Source organism: Mustela putorius, unplaced genomic scaffold, assembly GCF_011764305.1.
Source record: "Mustela putorius furo isolate JIRA1106 unplaced genomic scaffold, ASM1176430v1.1 tig00000174_pilon_pilon_pilon, whole genome shotgun sequence".
NCBI classification, from domain to species: Eukaryota; Metazoa; Chordata; class Mammalia; order Carnivora; family Mustelidae; genus Mustela; species Mustela putorius.
Window position 1 is genome coordinate 40010343 of NW_025421304.1, and position 21126 is coordinate 40031468.

Below are 21126 nucleotides of genomic sequence, written 5' to 3' on the forward strand. Positions count from 1 at the left end.
GGTGACACCGGACTCTCTCTTCAAAGGGCTTCTCTGCCGCTGGCTCAGCTCCCCCCGCCATGCATGGGTTGTCCCGCCAGTCCAGCACAGCCCCTCTCGCTCCGTGACCCTCCGTGTGCCCATAACTACTACTCCGGGTCTCCCTCTGTCACAATGGGAGGAGCCTAGGGGTGGCCTTGGCCTCTGCTGCCCCCTCAGGGCCCTGCCCAGCACCTACAACCCACTCGTCAACTGGAAGCCCTGGGAAACCCCCCCAACTCCAATGCCAGTACTTACACTTCTCCAGCTGGTCCCCAATCACCCTGAGGAAGGCCACGGAGATCATGAGCAGGTTGACAATGAAGCAGGCCTCACACAGCTTCCCAATGGTGGGGCCGCACAGGTCTCCGACCACACCCTGGTAGGTGGCCTGGCCACTGACGGAAGCAGCGTAGCCCAGGATGACCAGCCCGCTGATGAGGAAGACCAGGGAGACCTGCGGGGCGGAACCAGGGGGCCAGGGTGCATCCCCAGCTTCCTGCCCAAGCCTGCTGTCTCTTGAACTCGGACACCCCTCTCCACAGGGCTGTTACCCACAGAGGCCACTTGCCACCCAGAGACCTCTCCCTGACGGGCCACCAGGCCCTCCTCTGCCCCAAGACCAGAGCTACAGAGAGGGAACAGCCGTGTCTGCTCTGGCAATATATAAGTCTGGACACCTGCACTCATGCTTTCTAGTCCCAGTTGAGCAGAAGAGGCGTCGGAAACCCCGAGAGTCTAAATCCCTCTCCTAAAATTCCATGGGTTGCAGGTCACAAGTACGTACCGTTGGCCAAGGTCCAACAAATGCACGTGTGCCACCCATGCCCACCCCGACAGATCATGCTACCACAGCCGGGAGCTTTCTCCTGCCCCTTCCCATACTGTCCCGTCCCAAGAAACCTGCTTGCATGTGGGACAGGGCACCCCGCAAGAGTGACCCTGAGCCTCCACGCGGAGGGACAGCAGAGCCCTTACCCTGCGCCCAGGCCCGCCTCCCTGAGGCCCCAGAGAGGGTCCAGGTTCGTTACATTTCATGAAAGCTCCAGGGCTGACCCGTATCTAGAGACCTAGAACCTCGCGCCAGTTGGCTCTCAGCAGTGGGGTGTCCAAACGCTGAGGGGAGACGGCAGCTCCCTGGCAGGAGTGGGGGAGGCTGCTGCCTGGAGGCGGGAGTGGGGGACCTCCAGCCTCAGTCCTTCCTTGTTGGGAGTGTACGCTTACTCGCGCTCGGCGTCCCCTCCGCGCAGGTCCGCTCAGGCATCTTCAGACCATCCCGCCCCAAGTGCAAGTCACACCAGCAGGAGCCCTGGCCCCGGGAGCGCCTCCGAAACGCACACCCTCCGGCCCCCCCAGACCTGCCCAATTGACACCTCCAGCTCAGCGAGGGGCCCGGCAGACGTCACAGAGCACGATGAGGGGGACCCCACGGCCCTGCTCACAGCGCACTGGCCACAACTGTCCTGACCCCCCGCTTCACTGTTCCTCTACAGCTGGACGTCAGGCCTCTTCATCATTCTGAAGGCTGGTCTTTCGCCGTCACACGTCCAAACACAGCAGGTTTCCCCTCGCGGGCACCTGGACATGCTCTTCCGTTTCTGCTGGGGCTCCGCCTAACACCACCTCCGCCGGGAGGCCTTCTCTGGCCACTGTGTGCCACCTTCCGCCGCACCCTCTGTCACACGACCCTTCGAGCAAGACCACCGCCCCACACAGTATTACTTGCCTTCCTGTATCGATCTGTGTCCCCTGCTAGAACGAGCTTCCAGGGGACAGAGCCTGCACAGCTGCAGGGTGCCCACGGCAGGACAGGCCCTCGGCCGGCGCCAGGGATGGCACAGGTTACCCTACACGGGGCAGACCCAGCACTTTCCAGAAGGACTTCAGAGGCCCCGTGGCTGTTATCAGCTGGTTGCCATAAAGAAGCACGTGGACTAAGGTCTGTGGGAGGGCTTACCATGAGACTCCGCGCTCACTATCAGCTCGGGGCGGCTGGGGCGGCTGGGGCGGGGGGCGGGGGGCGTTGTCCTTGCAAATAAAATGAAGCCGTGCTATTAGCAGCCCTTCTCCATGGTGGACGTTAAGCCCCCGACTTTGTGGGTTAGGAATTCGGGCTGGATCTCCGCAACATGGCAGAGGCCCGGGCCTGGCGGCCTGCGAGTGTGAGGGGCTCACAGCATCCTACATGGGACCTGACTGCACGTGGGCTCCCACTTCCAATACTGAGCTGCGCCCAGCAGGTGAGGGCCACCGATGCGCCAGGTGAGGCCACAGCCGTGGCGCCTTACAGCCGCCTGGTGGCTCCACTTGCTGCAGGTGCCCTAGAGCACCCGGCTTCCCACAGCCTCCACCTCCCCACCGGCAGCAGACTAGGGGCCTTCTCCCCCGGGGCCTGCGGCAGGATGACCCCCTCCCCAAGCAGCAGACAGAAGGGCCAACCTCAAGAGTGTCAGATCCTAGGCCAGCGCTCCAGAAGCCATGCCAAGGATCCCGGCTGGCTCCCTCCCCAGGAGAACCCCCAAAATGCTCTGCAGGGGCTTACCAGCTCCACCAGGAAGGCAGGGGTCACCCCACCCGCCTTGTAGAAGGCCCAGGGGAAGTTAAGCAGGCCGGCCCCCAGCGCAGACTTCAGGAGGATGAAGACAGCGCCCAGCGAGGACAGAGTGGGGCTGGCGGCCGTGGGAACTGGCTTCTCCGGGAGGCCTGGGCGGCTGCCTGTGGCTCCCTCCATGGCTAGAAGCAGCAGCAGGGTGGGGAGAGAGACAGTCTCACACTGCCTTCCCGGCTGTGACACGTCTTGCTCCCCAAACCAGTCAGAGCAATGCATCTGCACCCATGTCCCCATGCCACGGTCTATCTGCCCCGTTAAGTTACCTGTTCCCTGGCTGGCCCCACAGCCTTGGTCCTCACCCCTCCCGCCCTCAACCGCCCAGCCTTCATCATCACTCGGGCCCTCCACCAAAGCCCGAGAGCAGCCCCAGCCCCTCGCCCTTACCCCCAAACCCAGACTTCAAGGTCACATGGTCCTCAGCCATCACGGACAGAGCTCAGGCTTGCTCCAGCAGCACAGCCGCGTTTCCTGGACCCGCGGGCGGAAAAAGGAAGAGTCCAGCCCTGCCCAGGGCTGGTAAACCAATCAGTAATTAAGGGAGCCTTAGAAAGCATGTGTTGGGGTCACGTCCCCACCCCTACGGGGACAAGGACGAGAGGTCAGAGCCGCCTGTCCCAAGAGCTTGCAGCTTCTGAGACTCCCAGCCTGAGGAGGGGTCTTAAGACTCCCTCCCCTCCCCCACTGGGGTGAAGGCCCCTCCCAGGAGGCGGGTCTTTTCTGGTGGCTTGAGGGTCAGAGGGAGTGCAGCCGGGTGCGCTCAAGGGGCAGGCCTGCACCTCGTCTCCCCCACTCACCTGGGCACAGGGTCCCTCTCCAGGCCCCCAGTCTGAGGAAGTAGGCCCAGGGAGAGCCTGGAGATCAGCGTCTGCACTCGCTAGGAGTGTGTGATCTCTCCGAGTCTAGTTTCCCATCTGCAAAGGGGTCTGTCTGCCCACCTAGCAGCTCGCAGTGGGCTGAGGGGCCACTGTGGACTCAAGGGTGTGCAAAGGCCCCAGGCAGCCAGCAGGTGCTTCCTTGAGATGCCCCTGAAACGACCGTGCACACGCATCACCTGTGGCCTCGTTAAAGGCAGAGTCTAATTCTCGGTACCTCGGGAGGAGCCAAGATCCCTCACGACTCACAGGCTCCGGGGGGTGGGGCAGGCGCTGTGGTCCGGACCACACTCTGGCAGACACCGCGTCTCCGACGTGAGACCCTGTCAGCGAAGATGGCAGATGGAGCACGGGAAACTGTGTGTTCTGGAAAACGCAGGTCCACGAACATCACACCTCAAATTCCAATGTGAACCTGCTCATTCCCGCCACCCAGCTTCAAGTCCCCCTGAGGGCGTGTTAACATACAGAGGGAGGACTGTGTCACAACCCAGCGTTTCTGATTCACTGGGTCTGGGAATCTGCATTTCTAACCAGCTCCCCACTGATGCCCACGGAGCTGGTCCCAGGACCGCCTCTCGAGGGCTGTGGCTTTAAGTTAAACATCTCTAGTGCCCCAGAGCCTCGTGTGTTCAGTCCTCACCTGGCAGACACGAGATCAGTGCCAAGGGCTCTCCTCCGTGTGGTTTCCAACGGTCTCAATCCCGTGTCACCAGCAGACTGATTATACCTTTGCAGGCTCCACACAGAGCACACTCAGTAAACATGGGGCTGCCGGGTGGCCAACCTGCTAGCAGGGACAGGGAAAGGGGTCTGGGCGGGTGGCCCGGGAGTGCCCAGCTGGACATCTCGCGTGGCTCTCAGGCTGCCACCAGTGAAGCAGGGCTGGGAGCCTGGGCCTGCAGCTGGTGCCAGGTGTCTGAGCCCTCATGTCGAATCCCAAGGAGATGTCACCGTCGTGCTCCACGCAGGGCAGGCCCTGGGCTCAGCATGACCACTGGCAAGTGACAGGCCTGGGACTCAGGCCCGGTTCTATCATCCCCAAACCTGCATCCCCCCACAGGCTGCCCGACCAGCAGAGCCCAGCCCTGGGGTCCCAAGTGAAGAAGTGAGTGTGTGTGCGACAGATGGCCAGATGGACAGACGCCCCAAGAGAAGCAGAGATCTTGACTTCCCCCATGGAGGAGTCTCCGAGGCTGTCCTGACAAACTGCAATAAAATGGGGGGCTAAAGCCAACGGAGCTTCAGTCTCACCGTTCCGGGCGCTGGAACCCTCAGCGAGGGGAGCAGCGGAGGCATTTAGGAGGCTGGGGAGTCCCCGCGAAGGCTCAGCCAGGGGTCCTGGGGAAGGCCTCCCTGTTCTGCGGCCCCCGGTCAGAGAGCCGGACGAGACACCTAGGAGAGGCCTGTCTGGCTGTGCCGCACGTTGAGACCTCACCTCTTCCTTGCAGAGGTTTTCCAGGAGCGCGGCGAGGTCGGCCCCCTGAGGAGTGGCACCTGGGGGAGGCAGGCGCAGCCCGGGCAGCAGCCCAGGCAGCCGGAGGGCACAGACCAAGCCCAGGACGAAGGCTGAAAAGCTGCACAGCGCTGGCTGGCTCCCTCCACCCCCACCCTCACATCCAGCCCCACATCCAGCCCGAGGCAGTGACAGGAGATCAAGAGCCTCACCAGCGGCTGGCTTTGTACTTCTTAATCTGGGCTGTGGAGCCAGGGGCCCCTCCAGGTCCCTGCCTGGACACCTCATTAGCTGCCCATTAACGTGCATGACTTAGAAATTGGCCACTGGGCTGTGAAATTCCACTGAGGAAAACCTCTTAGTTCTGAGAGGCTTTGATACGCACTCCTGCCGGCCTCCCAGGGCCGTGTGACCTTTCCAGGCTGCCTGGATGCGCCCTGGGGGCCCCATCCGCGTGGGCGGGCGGCTCGGGTAGCGTGCACACCGGGCCTTGGTGGACCAGGTAGGGGGTGGTGGGCCCAGTGCCTGCAGAGACGCAGGACCGGCCCCCATCCGTGTCATCCCAACAGGGGAGCGCCTGCCATCAATGGTTCTTCTCCGGGGTGCAGCTCCTTTCCTTGTCCACAGAGTGTGGGTCGGACAGGTTCAGAACTGCAAGGAGAAAGATCTTGTTTCCCCGGACCTCTGTGCTCACCCACCCGTTAGAAAGTTCTGGAACATGGATGAGGATGAGGACGAGTCCCCGGCTCCCCTCGTGCACTGGCTCTGTGGTCTGGGTCTGGGCCTTGCTGGGAGCCCCCGGGAAATAGGATCCCAACGGTTTCCACCCTACAGGGCTGTTGGCAGGATCAGGAGAATGTGCTCTTGGCGCAGACGTGCGCAGCAGGTGTCATTCGGAATAGCGCATGGCAGACTCTGTTACTCCCTCGGTCTGATTCTGAGCTTCCAGAACAGCATTCTCAACACTGGCTGCCCAAGAATCGTGGAAGAACGCTTATGGAGGAACACGAGCCAGACTCACCCCCAGAGCTTCGGGTGACGGGGTTCGGGGGCAGCGCAGGCCTCCGGATCTCCACAAAGCTCCCTGAGAGCCGCTGAGACGCTGTGGAGGCGGCGCACGGCTCTGGGCAGGCAAGGACCCTGCCTCACCTGTACTCCTGGGCCCATGGCCCCGTTTCCCACGGCTGCCCCGGGGCCTCAGACAGCTTAGCAGAAGCGTCCTGGGGCAAACCAGGAGCCCGTGGCCTGTCACAGGCACCCCATCCACAGCAACCACGGACCCAAAGTTCTCCTGCACAAACTCACCACAGCTTGGGGACTGAGAGACCCAGCGTGCTTGTCTGAGTGATGGCCTGTGAAGATGTCCTCATCCTGATCCCAGACCTGTGAATGCATGAACGGACACAGCAAAAGGGACTCTGCCAATGACAATGAAGGACCTTGGGATGGCGGGAGTGTCCTGCATGAGCCGGGCAGGCCCTCGATATCCTCCCAGCATCCTTACCACAGACACAGGAGGGGACGGAGGTCAGAGAGGAGAGGGCGGGGTCAGGACTTTGAAGGTGGAGAAGGGGGAGGAACACAGGCCCCTCTTGTGGCTAGAAAAGGCCTGAGACAGGTTCTCCCCCGGGGGGCCTCCGAACAGAACCAGCGCCACCCACACCTGATTGCAGCCCAAGAGGCTGATTTTGGCTTTCCAACCACCAGAAGTAGAGAATATATATGTTTTCAGCGCCAACTTTGCAGAGACTCGTCACAGTGGCAACATGAAATGGATTCACCCTGGGTTCTGATGGTTGGGCCCCTCAGAGAGGCTGGGTCTCCAGGTGATACAGAGCCCAAGGGCATGGGCCATGCCAAGTGCTGCTGTGCCCTCCTTCTAATGAGAGGCTGGTGCCCAAGTTAGGGCCCAGAACCCAGCTCTGGGGGAGAGAGGGCATTGCACCCTCGCACCCAAAGGCGTAGGCTGTTTCAGCAGCCAGAGAGCAGGCGGAGGGCAGAACAGTGAGGACGGCGCCCGGCCTCAGCAGGCCGTCACCTGGGTCCTGACCCCGCGCTCCTCCTCTTCACCCTGCCCCCACACCTGGGGAGATCTGGGGCTTTGGGTGTAAATCCTGTAATATAAAACCCACCATTGTTAGCCCCTGAAAAGCAGAGTCCAGGGGCGTACAGCACACTCACAATGTTGTGCAACCACTGCCGCCACGTAGTTTCCAGAACATTCCACCTCCCAAAGGAAAGCCCTGTATCTGTCAGGGGGCACTAGGCATCCCTGCCCAGCACACTAGCCAGCTGTCTGTCCCTCAGCCGCCTATCCCGGACATTTCACATACACGCGAGCACACATGTTGTGGCCTTCTGTGTCTGGCTTCCTGCCCTCGGCAGGAGGTTTTCCAGGTTCATGACCAGTACTTCACCCTCTAGTGGCTGACAAATGTCCCAGTGTCTGGATGTGTCACTTTCTGCTCATCCGCTCATCTGCTAAAGCACACACCTGGGTAGTTTTCAGCTTCTGGCTCCTGTGAACAGTGGGGCTGTGAACGGTCACCTACAGATGCTGCTCAAACACCTGTTTTCAATGTGCTGGGTCCACGCCTAGCAGTGGAGTAGCTGGGTTGTATGGTCACTGTTTACCGTGGGGAGCTCTGAAAACAGATTTCAAGGCTCTTCCCAAAGAGCCTGCAATTTAGTAAGCCTGGGGCCAGGCCCAGGAATGTGTATGTCTAAGCTACTCACCTGTAGTGCCCTGTCGCCAGCAAATGAAACCAGCATCCTGTGTGTCATCCTCCGCTTATGAAGGTAGTACCAACCGTGAAAAAGAAAAAAAAATCAAGAATCTTACTATTTCTCTGGAAACTTCTATCTCATCTGTCGACGGGTCCTCAACTCCATTCTGTGTCCAGCAAATCTAAGTAGGATCCCCATTAATACCAGTAAGTGGGCATCCTTCCTGCCATGGGGAAAAGGGAAGCCTGGCGTTGAGGGGTCCAGGCTCAGGCCAGAGATGGGCTGGAACTCGGGTCTCACCTTGGTTTTCTCATCTGGGAAGTGGATGGGAGACATCACAGGTGGCTGGGACATCCACATGGCTTCACACAAGCAAGACCCAGGCCAACGCCAGGTGGGTGAGGGGCACTGTGCAGAAAAGGGGCGTGCACTCGCCACTGGGGCACCGTGCATGGGGCCCCCTCCTGTGGGGGCAGAGGAGGTACACAGGCACATTCAAGAAGACCTCAGACCCTCATGTCCCCTTACACAGGCAGGGTTGAGGGTGGGGATGGGGCACCCGCCGTCCCCATTGCCAGCTCGCCTCCCTTCAGGGCCTTCCAGGATTCTGCAGACAGGACCCTGCCTGGGTCCTGAGAGAGCAGCACTGGGGACGAGTCGTGGGGCCCAAGTGCCACACCCAACCTGGCCCCGCAGGGACCCCAGGGATGTACCTGTGGTTGTGGTGGGTTGATTGCCCTATTTTGTTTCTTTTTTAAAGATGTAGATGTGCTCTAGGACGATGAGAGCTCATGCCAGGGCAACAATAACTCCCTATAAGCAGGGAGTTGGCCTACTCTGGGATGGGGACATCCTCTCCAGAACATGCTGGTGCAACCACTGACCAGGGGTCTCTTCTGGGAGAGGGCATCTGTTTCCCAGACCCCAGCATCCACCGGTTCTCTTTGGAGACCTTGTCCCCTTCCAAGGAAGCGCCCCCCTCGCCCCGACTGAAGACCTCTGAGCTCAGCCTCACCCACTCCACTGTGCCCTCCGTCCTCTCACGGTTCTGCCCAAGGCCTCTGTGTCCAGTCATCCTCCTAGCATGTCACTGTCCCGAAAGAGAGGCACTCATGCTCAGTTCCAATCCTGCCTGCACCAGAGGTGAGGCTCTGGGACAGCTACTGTCCCCCACCCCCACCGTGCACGGAGACTCAGTGCACAGAGTCTGCTGGGTGCGGTCAGCCTGCTGCACAGCTCCTGCCGGCAGGCTTCGGGCTCCCACACAGGAGAGGATCCACCTCTTTTCTCCTACGTTATGCCTTTATAAACACGACGCCTTTGGGCAGGCTCATTACAGCACAGGCTGCCAGCTCCCAGGCACACCCCTACCCACCCCCAGGGCTCCAGGATGGCTGTGAAGCTGCCCCGTCCTCAGAGGCCCACTAAGGTCTTCACACGGTCGCTAGTGAACTTCACCCTGCTACATCACCCCCCACGTGGTTTCCCGTCATGGAGCCACGGTAACCGCAGGTCCCTAAAAATCCTGCTACACTAACAACTCTCCAATTCTCGTCCTGTCCCAACTCTGCAAGCCTATGGACCCTACGCCCAAGCCTAAGTCATACACATGTGCGCCCCGGCTAGCACAGTCCACCCCACCTAAACAGGAGAGCCAGTCCCGAAGGCAAGGGTCACACGTGGACACCGACCTGGAGGGCCAGGTGAGGGAGCCTCCCAGCAGGCAGGGACAGGGGGCATCTACCAGGGAGGAGGTGCCCAAGTCTGCAGAAGAAACAGGCACACCCACGGCCTTCAGCCGGCATGGACTCTGCGGTCTAGCACTTTGTTCCACAATCACATGGCGTATCGTGTTAGAGTAACTCCGCAGCAGAACTGGAGAGACAACCTAAGTCACCAAAAATGTCTCTAATTCCAGGGTGTCTGGGTGGCTCAGTGGGTTAAAGCCTCTGCCTTCGGCTCAGGTCATGATCCCAGGGTCCTGAAATCAAGCCCCGCATCGGGCTCTCTGCTCTGCAGGGAGCCTGCTTCCTCCTCTCTCTCTGCCTGCCTCTCTGCCTGCTTGTGATCTCTGTCAAATGAATAAATAAAAAAAATCTTTTAAAAAAAAAGTCTCTAATTCTGTCACTCGCCACCATACACCGGGTTTCAGGCTTTTCTGGAATAATCTAAAGACGTGCTGTCCCCGAGGCAAGGCCTGGGCATTCCAGCCGGTCCCAGCTCCCACAGCCTGCGGTCCTGTGCCCAGCCCGTCTCCTCATTCCCAGGACCTGCCTGGACCTGTGCAGGAGCACAGGCTGGGACCCCCGACTTCCACAGTGCTGAGGTGGGTGGTGAGCTGCCCACACCTGTGGGGGACAGGCAGTGGGACCAGACGGTGCCTGAGCCCTGGGCTCTGACACACCCAAGCTACCCTCGGATGCGCAGCCCACCTGACAACCACGGGGCTACTGTATGCCAAGTGCTGATGTCCTCCGAGCTGCTTGGGGCACAGAGAGCTCTGTGGGGACCTAAGGGATGCCTGCAAAGTCACGAACATGACCTCTGAGGATGGCCCGTCGCAGGGAGAGGTGGGCCTTAGCGACTTCTCCCTCATCCCGTGGCCTGGCCTTCTTCCCAGGACCTCAGCAGCACCCTGATCCCTCGGGTCTCTGCCCCTCCGGTCAGTCTGTCCTCACCTGTGACACGAAGGCTGAGGTCAACCAGTCGGCATACGGAAACAGACCGGACAGGCAGGGGTTAAGTATTACTGGGCTCCCCTGGATGAGGCCATGGTTTCCTATGAATGGTGCCTAAGAGATAAAATGGCCTTCATCAAAAATTAGACACTTTCACGCTTCAAAGGAGACAATCAGGAAAGTGAAAAGACAACCAACAGAATGAGAAAAAACATTTGCAATTCACATACCTGATAAGGAACCTGCACCTAGAATACAAAAACAAGTCTTACTCACACCGTGATAAGAAAAACCCAATTACAAACTAACTCCAGACAGACCCGTCTCTAGAGAAGACATACAGATGGCCCACAAACAGGAAAAGGTGTTCAACATCATTCGTCTTTAGGAAAATGCAAATCCCAACCACAACGAAGACAGCACTTGACACCCACGTTGTGCTAGAAGGACGGTGTGGTCAGGGGCCTGGGTGAGGGCGCAGAGAGGCTGGGACCCTCGGAGCCCGCTCCTGGGAACTCATAATGGCACCCTCGCTTTGAATAGGAAAAGCTTAGCAGTTCCTCAGGAAAGTAAACGTGGTGCTCTAAGATCTTACTCCTGGGTATTTACATGCAACAGAGATGAAAACTGATGTCCGCGCAGAAACTTGTACACAAACATTCTTCGCGTCAGTTCTCCAAGGAGCTAAAAAGTAGAAGAGTCCCAGCGTCTACTGACGGAGGAACAGATATACAAGGCGAGCCCATCCGCACGCCGCGCCGGTGCCCGAAGCCACCACACGAGCGCGTCTTACAAACGTGTACACGGAAAAAAAAATGGGCCACGCATCATGTGATTCCACGCGCGTGAAATGTTCGGGCCAGATATAGCCGGGTACAGGAGGGGCTGCCGTGGGTTGGAAGGGAACGGACACAGCTAGACTTCCTGATGGGACAGCCTGTTTTGGGGGTGAAGAAGTAGTTCTGGAATCACAAGAGTGATAATTACACAACCTTGTGAATATACTGAAAACCACCAAATGGGACACATCGGAGAAGTTTATGGGACGTGAATTAGAGCTCAAACCACACCCTCCACCCCACCTCCCCCTGCCGCCCAGCAGGCTGACGGGGACCCTGTTCCAGGTGTCATCAGGGAGAACCGGGGCAGGTAGAAGAAGAGCCTGTCACACCTTCTTTTCAGCTTCATACAGGTAATGCATATTTATTGAAAATTTTCTTCACCGACAATGGTGAAATCAAGACCCCGAGTTACAAAACATGATGGCAGTTGATACTTAGAAAAATAAAGCAAAGGTCTATGTTTCACAGATCTGTGCAAATTTCCTTCAAATCTCTGTCTTTCCTTTCATCAAAAAGGAGATCACGGAATCTGTGTTATTTCTCATGATGTCATAGTAAAAAAACCACATTCCACTGACAAAAAAAATAGCTTTGCTTCCAAATAGCTCAAGTCTTTAAAGTGACTTTCCCCAACAATAAATATAGAAAATAGCCTTTGATGAGCACAGTTCAGCTTGGTCAGAGCTTCCGCTGGTGTAAGGCGGCGCACCCGCGCGGGTCGGGGGCCCCCAGCCAGCGTGCCCGAGGCCCCTCCGGGGGTCTCCCCGGAGACTGACCCACCCGCCCCGCCTGCAGGCCCCCGGGAGGCCCGCTGAGGACAGATTGTACGAGACCACGGCTGGAGACGTGACCCCTTCCCGGCGGGCTGCCCCTCACGGCCGTCCTCGAAGGCTCTCTTTGGCTCTCAGGGCCAGCGGGTCTGGGGTCACACGGAAGGCGTCTTCGGCGGGTGGGCCTGCTGCACCAGCTGGGGGCGCTTCACCCTGGGCTTCCTGCGCTTCGGCCGGCTCCTGGCCTTGTTGATTTGTACCACGAAGAAGGCCAGGACCACCATGGCTCCCAGGAAGGCAAACACAGGGATGGTCTGGCCCACCTCCTGGTTGTAGCGACCGGGCATGATCCCTGCAAGAGCACAGCGGTAACGGTCAGGGGCACCCGAGCGTCCAGCCACCGCCTCTGCCGCGGAGGCAGACGCGTCAGAAACGAAACGAAATGCATCAGCGAGGCTCATGGGGCAAACGGAATTTTGAAACCTTAGGTGAAGGGACGCAGGTCATGTGCAGAGAACAAATGAGAGATTCTCAGATTAGCAGCCTTGGGAGTGGAGGTGGGGGGTGGGCAGGTGTCCTGAGGTGAGGTTTTTGCTCCTTCCTCTCCCTATGCCCACCTTAGACAAAGCCCAGGACTGACCCTTCTTCTGTCATACACAACCTACACAAAGGGATGCAAAGAGCTGCTTCCGGTTCCTCTAAGAGCACGGGAAGGCGGAGGAGTCTGGACACTGGGCAGGAGACGCTGCTGTCAGATTGGCTGAGTGGGAGGACGGGGAGGGAGGCCAGGCGGCGCGGAAGGACGGCTGGCCACACCCCGACCCTCCTGGGAAAGCCGACCACAGACGGGACATGCGGTCAGAAGTCAAGAGTGGCACCTGGAGGACGCTTGGTTCCAGAATGAACCACCATCGGTACACCGCCTGACTGCAGGCAAGGCCCTCAGGAGCTGGGCGTCACCACACAAGGCCCCCGGGGTTGGAACACATGGGCCACGGCGCCAGTTCCTGGAACCAGGAATCCCACGGGGAGCTATAACCTCTCGAAAGAGCACAGAGCTCTCCAGAAAAAAAAAAAACAAAAAACAAAAAAACCTGCTGCCATGCTTTGCTGGAATGACTGGATCCTGGTCGCTCCAGGTAAAAGATGACCTGTCCCAAATGGTCTAGTCAGGCCAAAAGCCACTGCCCGTGGAGGGGACGTTCTGTCACTTGGGATGAGGGGGCACAATCAGATCAGCTGAGAGGCAGAAACACGCTTTCAGGGGAGCGTCCCAGCCCAGGTGGGCCAGAACGGAGAATCAGCAGAGACCTCTAGGCTGAGGGTTTGGAGGCCAGCGTGGCTCAGCCACTGGCCGGGACCCAAACCACCCAAAGACAGAGGTGTTCCCCGCATCAGACACATTTGCCTGCAGAACTTCGACAAGAGTGTGCAAATTACTCTACAGGAACAATTTCAGGTGTAACACCTGGCTATCACAAAAGAACTTTGTTTTTCTGAATTTGAAAATCACGGTAGAAAGTTCTGAAGGGAACACAGTATGTAATCCCTGAGGCCCACTTCTGGCCGTGCTGATTCATACCACAGAGAAAGCACGGGGGCGCCTGGGTGGCTCAGTGGGTTAAGCAGCTGCCTTTGGCTCAGGTCATGATCTCCAGGTCATGATCTCAGGGTCCTGGGATCGAGCCCCGCATCAGGCTCTTTGCTCAGCAGGGAGCCTGCTTCTCTCTCTGCCTACTTGTGATCTTTCTCTGTCAGTGTGTCTGTCAAAGAAATAAATAACATCTTCTAAAAAAAAAGAAAGCACAGACCAGATGCTCCCAGGAATGCGAAAGCAGGCCTACCTGGCTCGCCTTGAGGGGGTTGGGGGGAACCAGAACAAAGCAAGTAGGGTCTAGCACACCGAAGCCCCTAAGAACTGACCTCCGGGAATGTCCCAGGCACCGCTCTCTCCGGGAGACAACGGCCTCACTTGAGGGCGGTTCGATCGGAAGTTGGGTAATACCACTTTGTCCAGGTCAATGGAGAGCAGCTTCTGGTGTTTCCAAAGATTACTTCATGTAAACAGATCAAAACAGAGTGAAAATAAGCAGTCGCACTAGCTTACGAAGCATAGCCAATACCTGAGAAGTAGGAATGGATTTAAGGAGAAAGGTGAAGCCATGTCCCACCGACACCGACCTAAGCCCAACTGCATAGCACACTACTGACAGCTCCCAGGTCCCAGACAGAAATGTCAAATCGAGTCTGTACGTGGCCTACTGGGTTCCTAATAGGCCCCCAACGGTCTGCCTCTGCTTCAACTGGACACTTCGTCGCGCAGTGGGAGAGGAAACCACCCATGAACCTCTGAAAGGAGTCTGAAGCCAGAAGCTGAAACCAGGGCTCCAGATTGGTGGGAGCTGGCAGGGCTGGCGGGAAGGTGCGTGGACGTCTCTGCCAGGGGGCAGCACAGCCAGCAGAGCTTGCTTTCCGAGGAACCCAGATCAGCGCGGCCTAGGAGGCTCCATGGGTGCCAGGAACCAGCCAGCCTCTGTCCTCGAAGATGTCACCACAAGGGAGGACGAGGCAGACACACAATGGCGGAGCCATCAAGAAGAGCCAACCGTGGGAATGCACGTCGGCCTTGCCCGCTGGACCAGGAACGAGGAAGAAGGGCGACATGTCTACTCTGTCAACGCTGGCCTCACTATGGTAGCTGCACAGCTAGTCTCATTCCTGATGCTGAGACCCAGCAACATTTTGGGGTCATACCTGATGCAGAGAGAGGCTGACACGCTACACAGAGCAGCAGCAAGCTGGCAGGGGTGGGGGGGCGCCCCGATTAGAGCAGCGGGCTGCCAGGGGGCCACATGAAGACTGCTCTGGCCAACTCAGGAGAAAGGAATACAGTGTGTCTGCTGATTACGAGCTCCCTGTTTTTCTACTTCTTACACTCTTGGAAGCAAATAGCTGGCCTTGTACTTCGGCTAACTGAGGCAAAAAAAAAAAAACTCCACTCTCTGGGCACCTGGGTGAAGGGGCGCCAGGGGAGCCCGAGTCTGGGAAGGTGCTTGATGCACAGGGAAGGCAGAAGCTCCTCTCAGCTTCCTGCAGCTGGGTAGCTGCTTGGAAAATACCAGTGAGCATGACAACCTCTCCTGCCTCACAGGACTGGACTTTACCGTTGAGGTTCCATCCTCTGAAAATCAAACTGACAAGGTCAAGTTATAGAATCCAGACCAGATAGGACCCTGTGGCTGAACAGATGCGGGCTGTGCTGTATTCTGACATGAGATCCGGCTCTGGAATGTAATTATCTGGCGATGGCACCTTCTAGTTGAACAACGGTGGAAAACAGCACACTGCATTGTGGTCCTCCAACACAAGGACAGAGGGGTCACCCGGCCCACAGGTTCCTCTCGAGTGTGACATTCCTGCAACTGCTCTAAGTAAAGACACCCGGTGCCCAACAATGAAACTCAGAAAGGGGTCATTTCAGAAACAGACAGAAACTCGTGCTCAGCACTGGACTAACGAACACCAGCCCTTTCCAGGGCTGTCTAGAGCCATCTGACGTGGTCTCAGATCTCTCAGCTCCAGAACTGAGACCCAGATGTAGATCTCTGGGGACTGAAAATAATTTTCAGCAAAATGTTTCATGTGAGATAAGGGGGAGCCTGATGGGCGGTTAAGAAGCAATTCCCGGGAGTGCTGGCGGACGCCAACCCCAGGCGCTGCACGGCGTCCATGACGACTGGCTGGTGGCAGCCAGAGGCCCGGCGTGGGCGCACCTAAGGACACAGGACAGCCTTGTCTGCTTCTGAGTCCGCAGCAGCACGGGGGGAGAAACTGGGCTTCGGCAATTCTGGCCAACACGGGCTGTCCCCTGACTAGGAACTGCTGACGACAGCTGGAACAAAGTGTGGCCTGAATGCTACAATAATGGGAGGTTATGAAAAAATGGATGTAAAAATGGAATCTTATCAGAAATGTTTAAATGACAGGATATTAACTAGAATGGAAAACGACTCTGTAATTAAAGTTTCCGGCAGAAACAAGCTGAAGAGAAGATGACGTGAACACTGCACAATCCTACTGTCTTCTGCCGAGCGTGTTCTCCAGAGGACACACGGTCCGCGACTGGTGCACTGAGCAGTCTGTTCACGACGTCCGGGCCTCTTCCTCCCAGCGGATCACTGCGTCGACGGTGGTCCTCTGTCCCCTGCCACCCCTAGCCCCAGCCCACCAAAGCCTGTACACACCAAGACCCAAGCTAAGTGGGCAGCGTGGCAGGGGGAGCCCCGGCGGCCAGGAGGCAGGCGCCGTGCTGCCGGTGAGGCGGACGGCTGCCCGCAGCACTGCGCGAAGGAGAGGCGTGGGAAGACCACCCCCCAGCTGGCTGGGACACAGGTCCCGCCTCACTGTGCCAGGACCCCAAATCAGGACAAGCCCCCATTCTTCTGTCCAGAAACAGGGAGGAGGAGTGAGGGCAGAAAACAAGGGAAGCAGCGTGCTCAGTGGGCTGCGGCGCCCAGAGAGAAACAGCAGGAGTAACCCTCGCTGTGGCTTCTGAAAGCGAAGGGAGCAGAGAAGGAGCCGAAGGCGTCCGTGAGACGAAGCAGCAGGCAGACCCGCAGTGTCCGGGCGCCACACGCGGGGGCGACAGGGACTAGGGGAAGGGCGCGGACACGTACTCCAGGCCAGGCCCCAAGCGGGAACGCACACCTCCCCCGAGCAGTCTCGGCCCCCTGGACTGACAGAAGAACCTGTCAGCATTTCAGAATCCACACCACAAACAGGGAGCACTCGCCTCTCGAACCCCAAACCAGAAAAGTCAGAGCTTCTGTTCAAGTGACAGCACTGTCAGACCTCAGCTTTTTAAGCAAGAATCAAGCAAACCTAACACAATGCTAATTACCCAAAGCGCTTCCTTAGTCAGGCAGGACACCACCAGACAGTGTAACTGTAAAGGTCGATATGGGGGCTCGCCAATTAAATAACATCACAAATGGCAAGCTAGAAGATCGGATGATTCGATAATGATGTCAGTAAAATTCCATCCTCTCTTATAAAAAAAAAGAGTAATGAATCACAAACCCCGCAGAAGGAGTGGAAAAGCACAGGAAAGCACTAACCTGGGAGCCGTCTCGTTTAGAGGCTGTGGCTTGGCCCACGACAGGTGCGGACAGGCCGGCAGAGCCCGAGGCTCCGGGCCTCCCAAACGGGCCTCAAGGACCTTGGAGTACCGGTGCAGGTGGTTCCCTGGGGCGGCAGCAACACCAGCGACACAAAACCACGGTTGTTAGGAAGACGCCAGGAGACAACTGGGAGCCTTAGCCTGTCTGTCTGCCTGCCAACAGGCCCACCACGTACCCTAGTAACCTGGCTCCCAGACGATGACCAGTGCCCCCAGGGGACGCGTGCTCACTGCTCACGGCAAGTGAACAGAGCAGAAGGGCCACTCCCTTTCAAGTGGCCACGCCACTCGCAAGGCCGTGGCTGGGCGACCTTCACTGACCACACTTCCACACACCTGTAGGAATGCTTCTGGAAGAAAAGCTTTCTCTTTTGGAGTGTTTACTTCTCAGGCAAAACAAAAAAAAATGTGCATCTTTAAATTTCAAAATTTCTTCTATTTCTCAGACTTGTGCTGTCCAGTACTGTAGCCGTGTGTGTGGGTACTAAGCACCTGAAATGGCGTGTCACGTTCCAACGGTTTTGGTATAATGGGCCAAAGAACTTCACTAAAATGAATTTCACCCTTTTCCTTTTACTTTTTTAGCGCGGCCACTGGAAGATTTACAATTATATCTGCAGCTCACGCTATGCTTTCGGTGGTCCCAGCGGTGAGGACCTGAACACTCCGGCCTGGTGTGCACATAGGCCAGCCGTGTCCGACACACAGTGGGCAAGGCCACAGGTCGCTGCGGCTCACCAGCCAGTGACCTCGACCAGTTATATCTCTCAACTCCTGTCTCTTCATCTATTCTCCCAGAGCTCTGAGAGGCCCGGGGCAGGTGATCCATGTACCTGGCACTCAGTGAGTGCCCAGGAACGCTGGCCCTTCTCCCCACAGAACCCCAGGAGCCACGGCTCCATCTGAGAGGGCGTGATACATGCTGACTTGGGGACGCGCCACGGCTCCATCTGAGAGGGCGTGATACATGCTGACTTGGGGACACGCGAGAACCTCGGCGTTTGCAGCCTTTCTGTCCCCACAACAAGCTGCCTGCAAACGCTGGCGACAGCCGGGGGCTCACCTCCTGGCTCTGTCCCTCGCAGGCACGATGGCCCACGCACACTCACCTTCCATCCTCTCTGGAGTGGCGGAGCCGGCTCCGCTGGGAGGGCGCTGCCGGTTCCCGGAATGACTGAGGCTGGGAGGGGTCACCCCGTAAGACGTGTACTGAAGGAGTGCATCAAGGAGCCAAAAGCAGTCTGTGGGTTCAATGGGCATGCCGTTTAGGGATTAGAGTGTTTTCAAGGAATGCCTATAGGAAATTAAAAGCCCCCCAAGTGAGGAGAAACAGGACAAGAGGAGGTCACCTATTCCTGAGAAGCCCACACCCTCTGCAGTCAGCGCCAGCCCACAAACACCAGCACGATGGACAGGACCTGACCGTGGGCTTCACTCCTAGCCCCGGGGCTCACGTGGGTCAGTGCCACTGGGCACTGGGCTAGACAGGCTGCCCAAGTGCCACCTAACTCTGGGCCCCTCACCAAGAGGACAGAAATCCCACCCAGGGATGGCCGGACCACATGACACCTGCTGAGCAAAGAATTGCTCAGAAGAACAGGGCACCAAAGCTGCTGCCCGTTCCCGGAGGCTGTCCTGGGGGAACTATCGGGATCTACACTTTGAGGGGTGAGCCGAAACCACTGAGTGCACGCCACTGGAAGTGAGTTCAAGGTCAACACAAGGGCAGAGTCTAGTAATCTGGGCCACTGGGCCCCACACACAGCACACGGGAACAGGAAGCAGTCATTCTGAGGGACCCAGCAGGGAGTCCAGGCGCTGGGCTGCGGCCCACGGCTCATCACAGGCCCACACAAGGGTCCGTGGGTCAGGACACGGAGACGATGTGGTGTCTGGAAACCGGGCCCCACTGCCTCCACGCAGGTTCGGCCCACGCCTGCCACCGCAGACCCGGTGCCACCAGCAGGGGCTGTACAGGCCACTGACAGGCGAGGGGCCAGCAGGAGCTTTGCTCCCTCAAGGGCCCTCTGGCTGCGTGCGAGAAGCACGGCCGCCAGCAGACTTTGAACCAGGACAGTCCTCTCAGGCATTTAAAATTTTAATAAAGACTCTTACCAGATCTCCAGTCTTAAAAGGAAATCTCTACGGAAATAAAACATTAATCTTCTTTCAACTGTGACTTTAACCTTTTTTAAAAAGATCAACCATATTCTAAAAGATTTACACAAAATGCTAGGAATTCAGTCAAGCTCAACTTCACTCAGAGATGCATGCACACTCAGCTCACGCTCCAGGGGCTCGGCCCTCTGCTCCAGCAGGGCTCCTATTTGCAAACATGAGGCTCCGGCCTCCTCCCCAGCCCCGTCATCCGGGGAGCCCGAAGGCGAGCTTCAGACCTGGCTGTGTCGGCACCTCACCAGGCCAAGACACGCAACGCTTTCACCTCCCGTTTCCTCCTTCCCAGCAAGAAATAAACAGTCTGCGTCCAGGCTCGAAACCCCCAATGTGGAGGATGCACGGATACCGAAAAAGCGGACGAATGCCAAGGACCAGGCCCTCCTCGCCAGTTCCCCAAACTGAGGAGGGTACCGAATGCCCCAACTAATGAAGGCTCCCAACGGCCAAATCCCAAGTCTGGGAGGAGAGCCAGGCGCTGGCCCTCCGGAAGAGTGGGTCCGACCTGGGAAGGGCACCACACGCACAGCGCCTGGGATGCACAGACCCCGGGGGCGGGCGGGGGCGCAGCAGGCGGGGCAGGCAGAACCAGGCAGAGAGCCTCTCCGCGGACAGACCACGGTCCCAGCGCGGCAGGGAAGGCAGCACAGCCCACACACGTGAGTTCAGCTCACTCTGCGTGTCCAGACTTAGACACCCAGCGAGCGAGCCCCATCACCAAGGCAGCTGGGAGCTGCCCGGCCGCACCAGGCGTGCATGCCCCCAGATCTCCCAGCCCCTTATCGGTGCCTTTCCACGGCCCAGGGGGACAAAAGGTTTGGCCGCCCATCAGGAAGCCCACGCTGCTTCACGGCCGCACCCCCGGTCCTTACCCCTCTGTCGGTGACTGTCGTCCAGGCAGTTGGAGTCTCCATACAGCACGATGCGACCTCCGCCCTCAGTGGGAATCTGATAGAGTCCCAAAATGGGCACGTTTTCAACAACTGCTGTCTCCTGCTTCAAAACCTCCAATCCTAAAATAATATCACAACAACAACAAAAAAAGCTGAGGAATGAATTATTTTGTTGTTGTTGTTGAGGAATGAAATGATTTTCCAATCGCTACTTGACATTTAATGCACACAATGAAAAAAATAAAGAATGAAAAAGATAAAAATCATAGCAAAATCTAATAATCTCAACAGCGCGAACTTTTACAACAGGAAAACATCTTTAGTGCCACTCATGTGGTTTCAGCGAAACTCACTTCTATGTGTATACACATCTCCATGCCATCCTCACACACCTTCACTTGCAATGGTGGAACACAGTATTCGTAATCCTGAAAACACACATTTATGTCCCCTCTGATTCTGACAAAAGGCCTACGTCCTGGGGCTGCATTCACAAGGGGTCACTGGCCAGGCAGCCCTCGGCACACAGAGGTACCTCTATGGCTTCAGTTACATATTCCTAGGTTTTGCATTTCATTAGTAAAAGCAAGGACAAAGATAATTGATTTTTAGAGCAGATGCCCACCTACTTAAATTCAGACTGAAGGCACTTGTTATATCCGTCTCACAATTACAAATGTTCCAACAGCAGAGCCTTCTTACCTCTCCCAATCAGATTTCACAGTTTGCAGTGGCCAATGAACCAAGAAGTCAAAAACGCATCCGGGCTAGGGGCAGCAAGTGCCCGGGACATCACCGCACACCCTACAAGGCTAGCCCTGAAGCCAAAACGTCCCTCTGCACCGCACAGACGCACACCTTCTGCGTGCTGTTTACCGTGCTGGTGACACCTAAAACCAGTCTGT

General features: G+C 57.5%; 2 protein-coding genes across 11 annotated transcripts in view; both read right to left on the reverse strand.

Moving 5' to 3' along the window:
* SLC38A8 (solute carrier family 38 member 8) overlaps nt 1-9590 on the reverse strand; it is a 31590-nt gene extending 22000 nt beyond the window's left edge. For 8 of the 10 annotated variants that reach the window (XM_045076366.1, XM_045076365.1, XM_045076364.1 and 5 more), the window contains exons 1-4: nt 4145-9590; nt 3014-3867; nt 2561-2751; nt 277-475 (exon numbers count right to left, since the gene is read on the reverse strand). In XM_045076366.1, the coding sequence (XP_044932301.1) occupies nt 277-475; nt 2561-2751; nt 3014-3053 (430 nt within the window). In that variant the 5' untranslated portion in view covers nt 3054-3867; nt 4145-9590. The remainder of the gene's footprint in view (nt 1-276; nt 476-2560; nt 2752-3013; nt 3868-4144) is intronic. The other 2 variants (XM_045076360.1, XM_045076361.1) reach the window with 2 other exon arrangements.
* A 1947-nt stretch (nt 9591-11537) lies between these two features.
* The window catches only part of MBTPS1 (membrane bound transcription factor peptidase, site 1), a 50632-nt gene continuing 41043 nt past the window's right edge, over nt 11538-21126 (reverse strand). The window contains exons 19-23 of the mRNA XM_004753905.3: nt 20201-20341; nt 18263-18394; nt 17092-17218; nt 13898-14028; nt 11538-12326 (exon numbers count right to left, since the gene is read on the reverse strand). Coding sequence (XP_004753962.1) covers nt 12130-12326; nt 13898-14028; nt 17092-17218; nt 18263-18394; nt 20201-20341 — 728 coding nt within the window. The 3' untranslated portion in view covers nt 11538-12129. The remainder of the gene's footprint in view (nt 12327-13897; nt 14029-17091; nt 17219-18262; nt 18395-20200; nt 20342-21126) is intronic.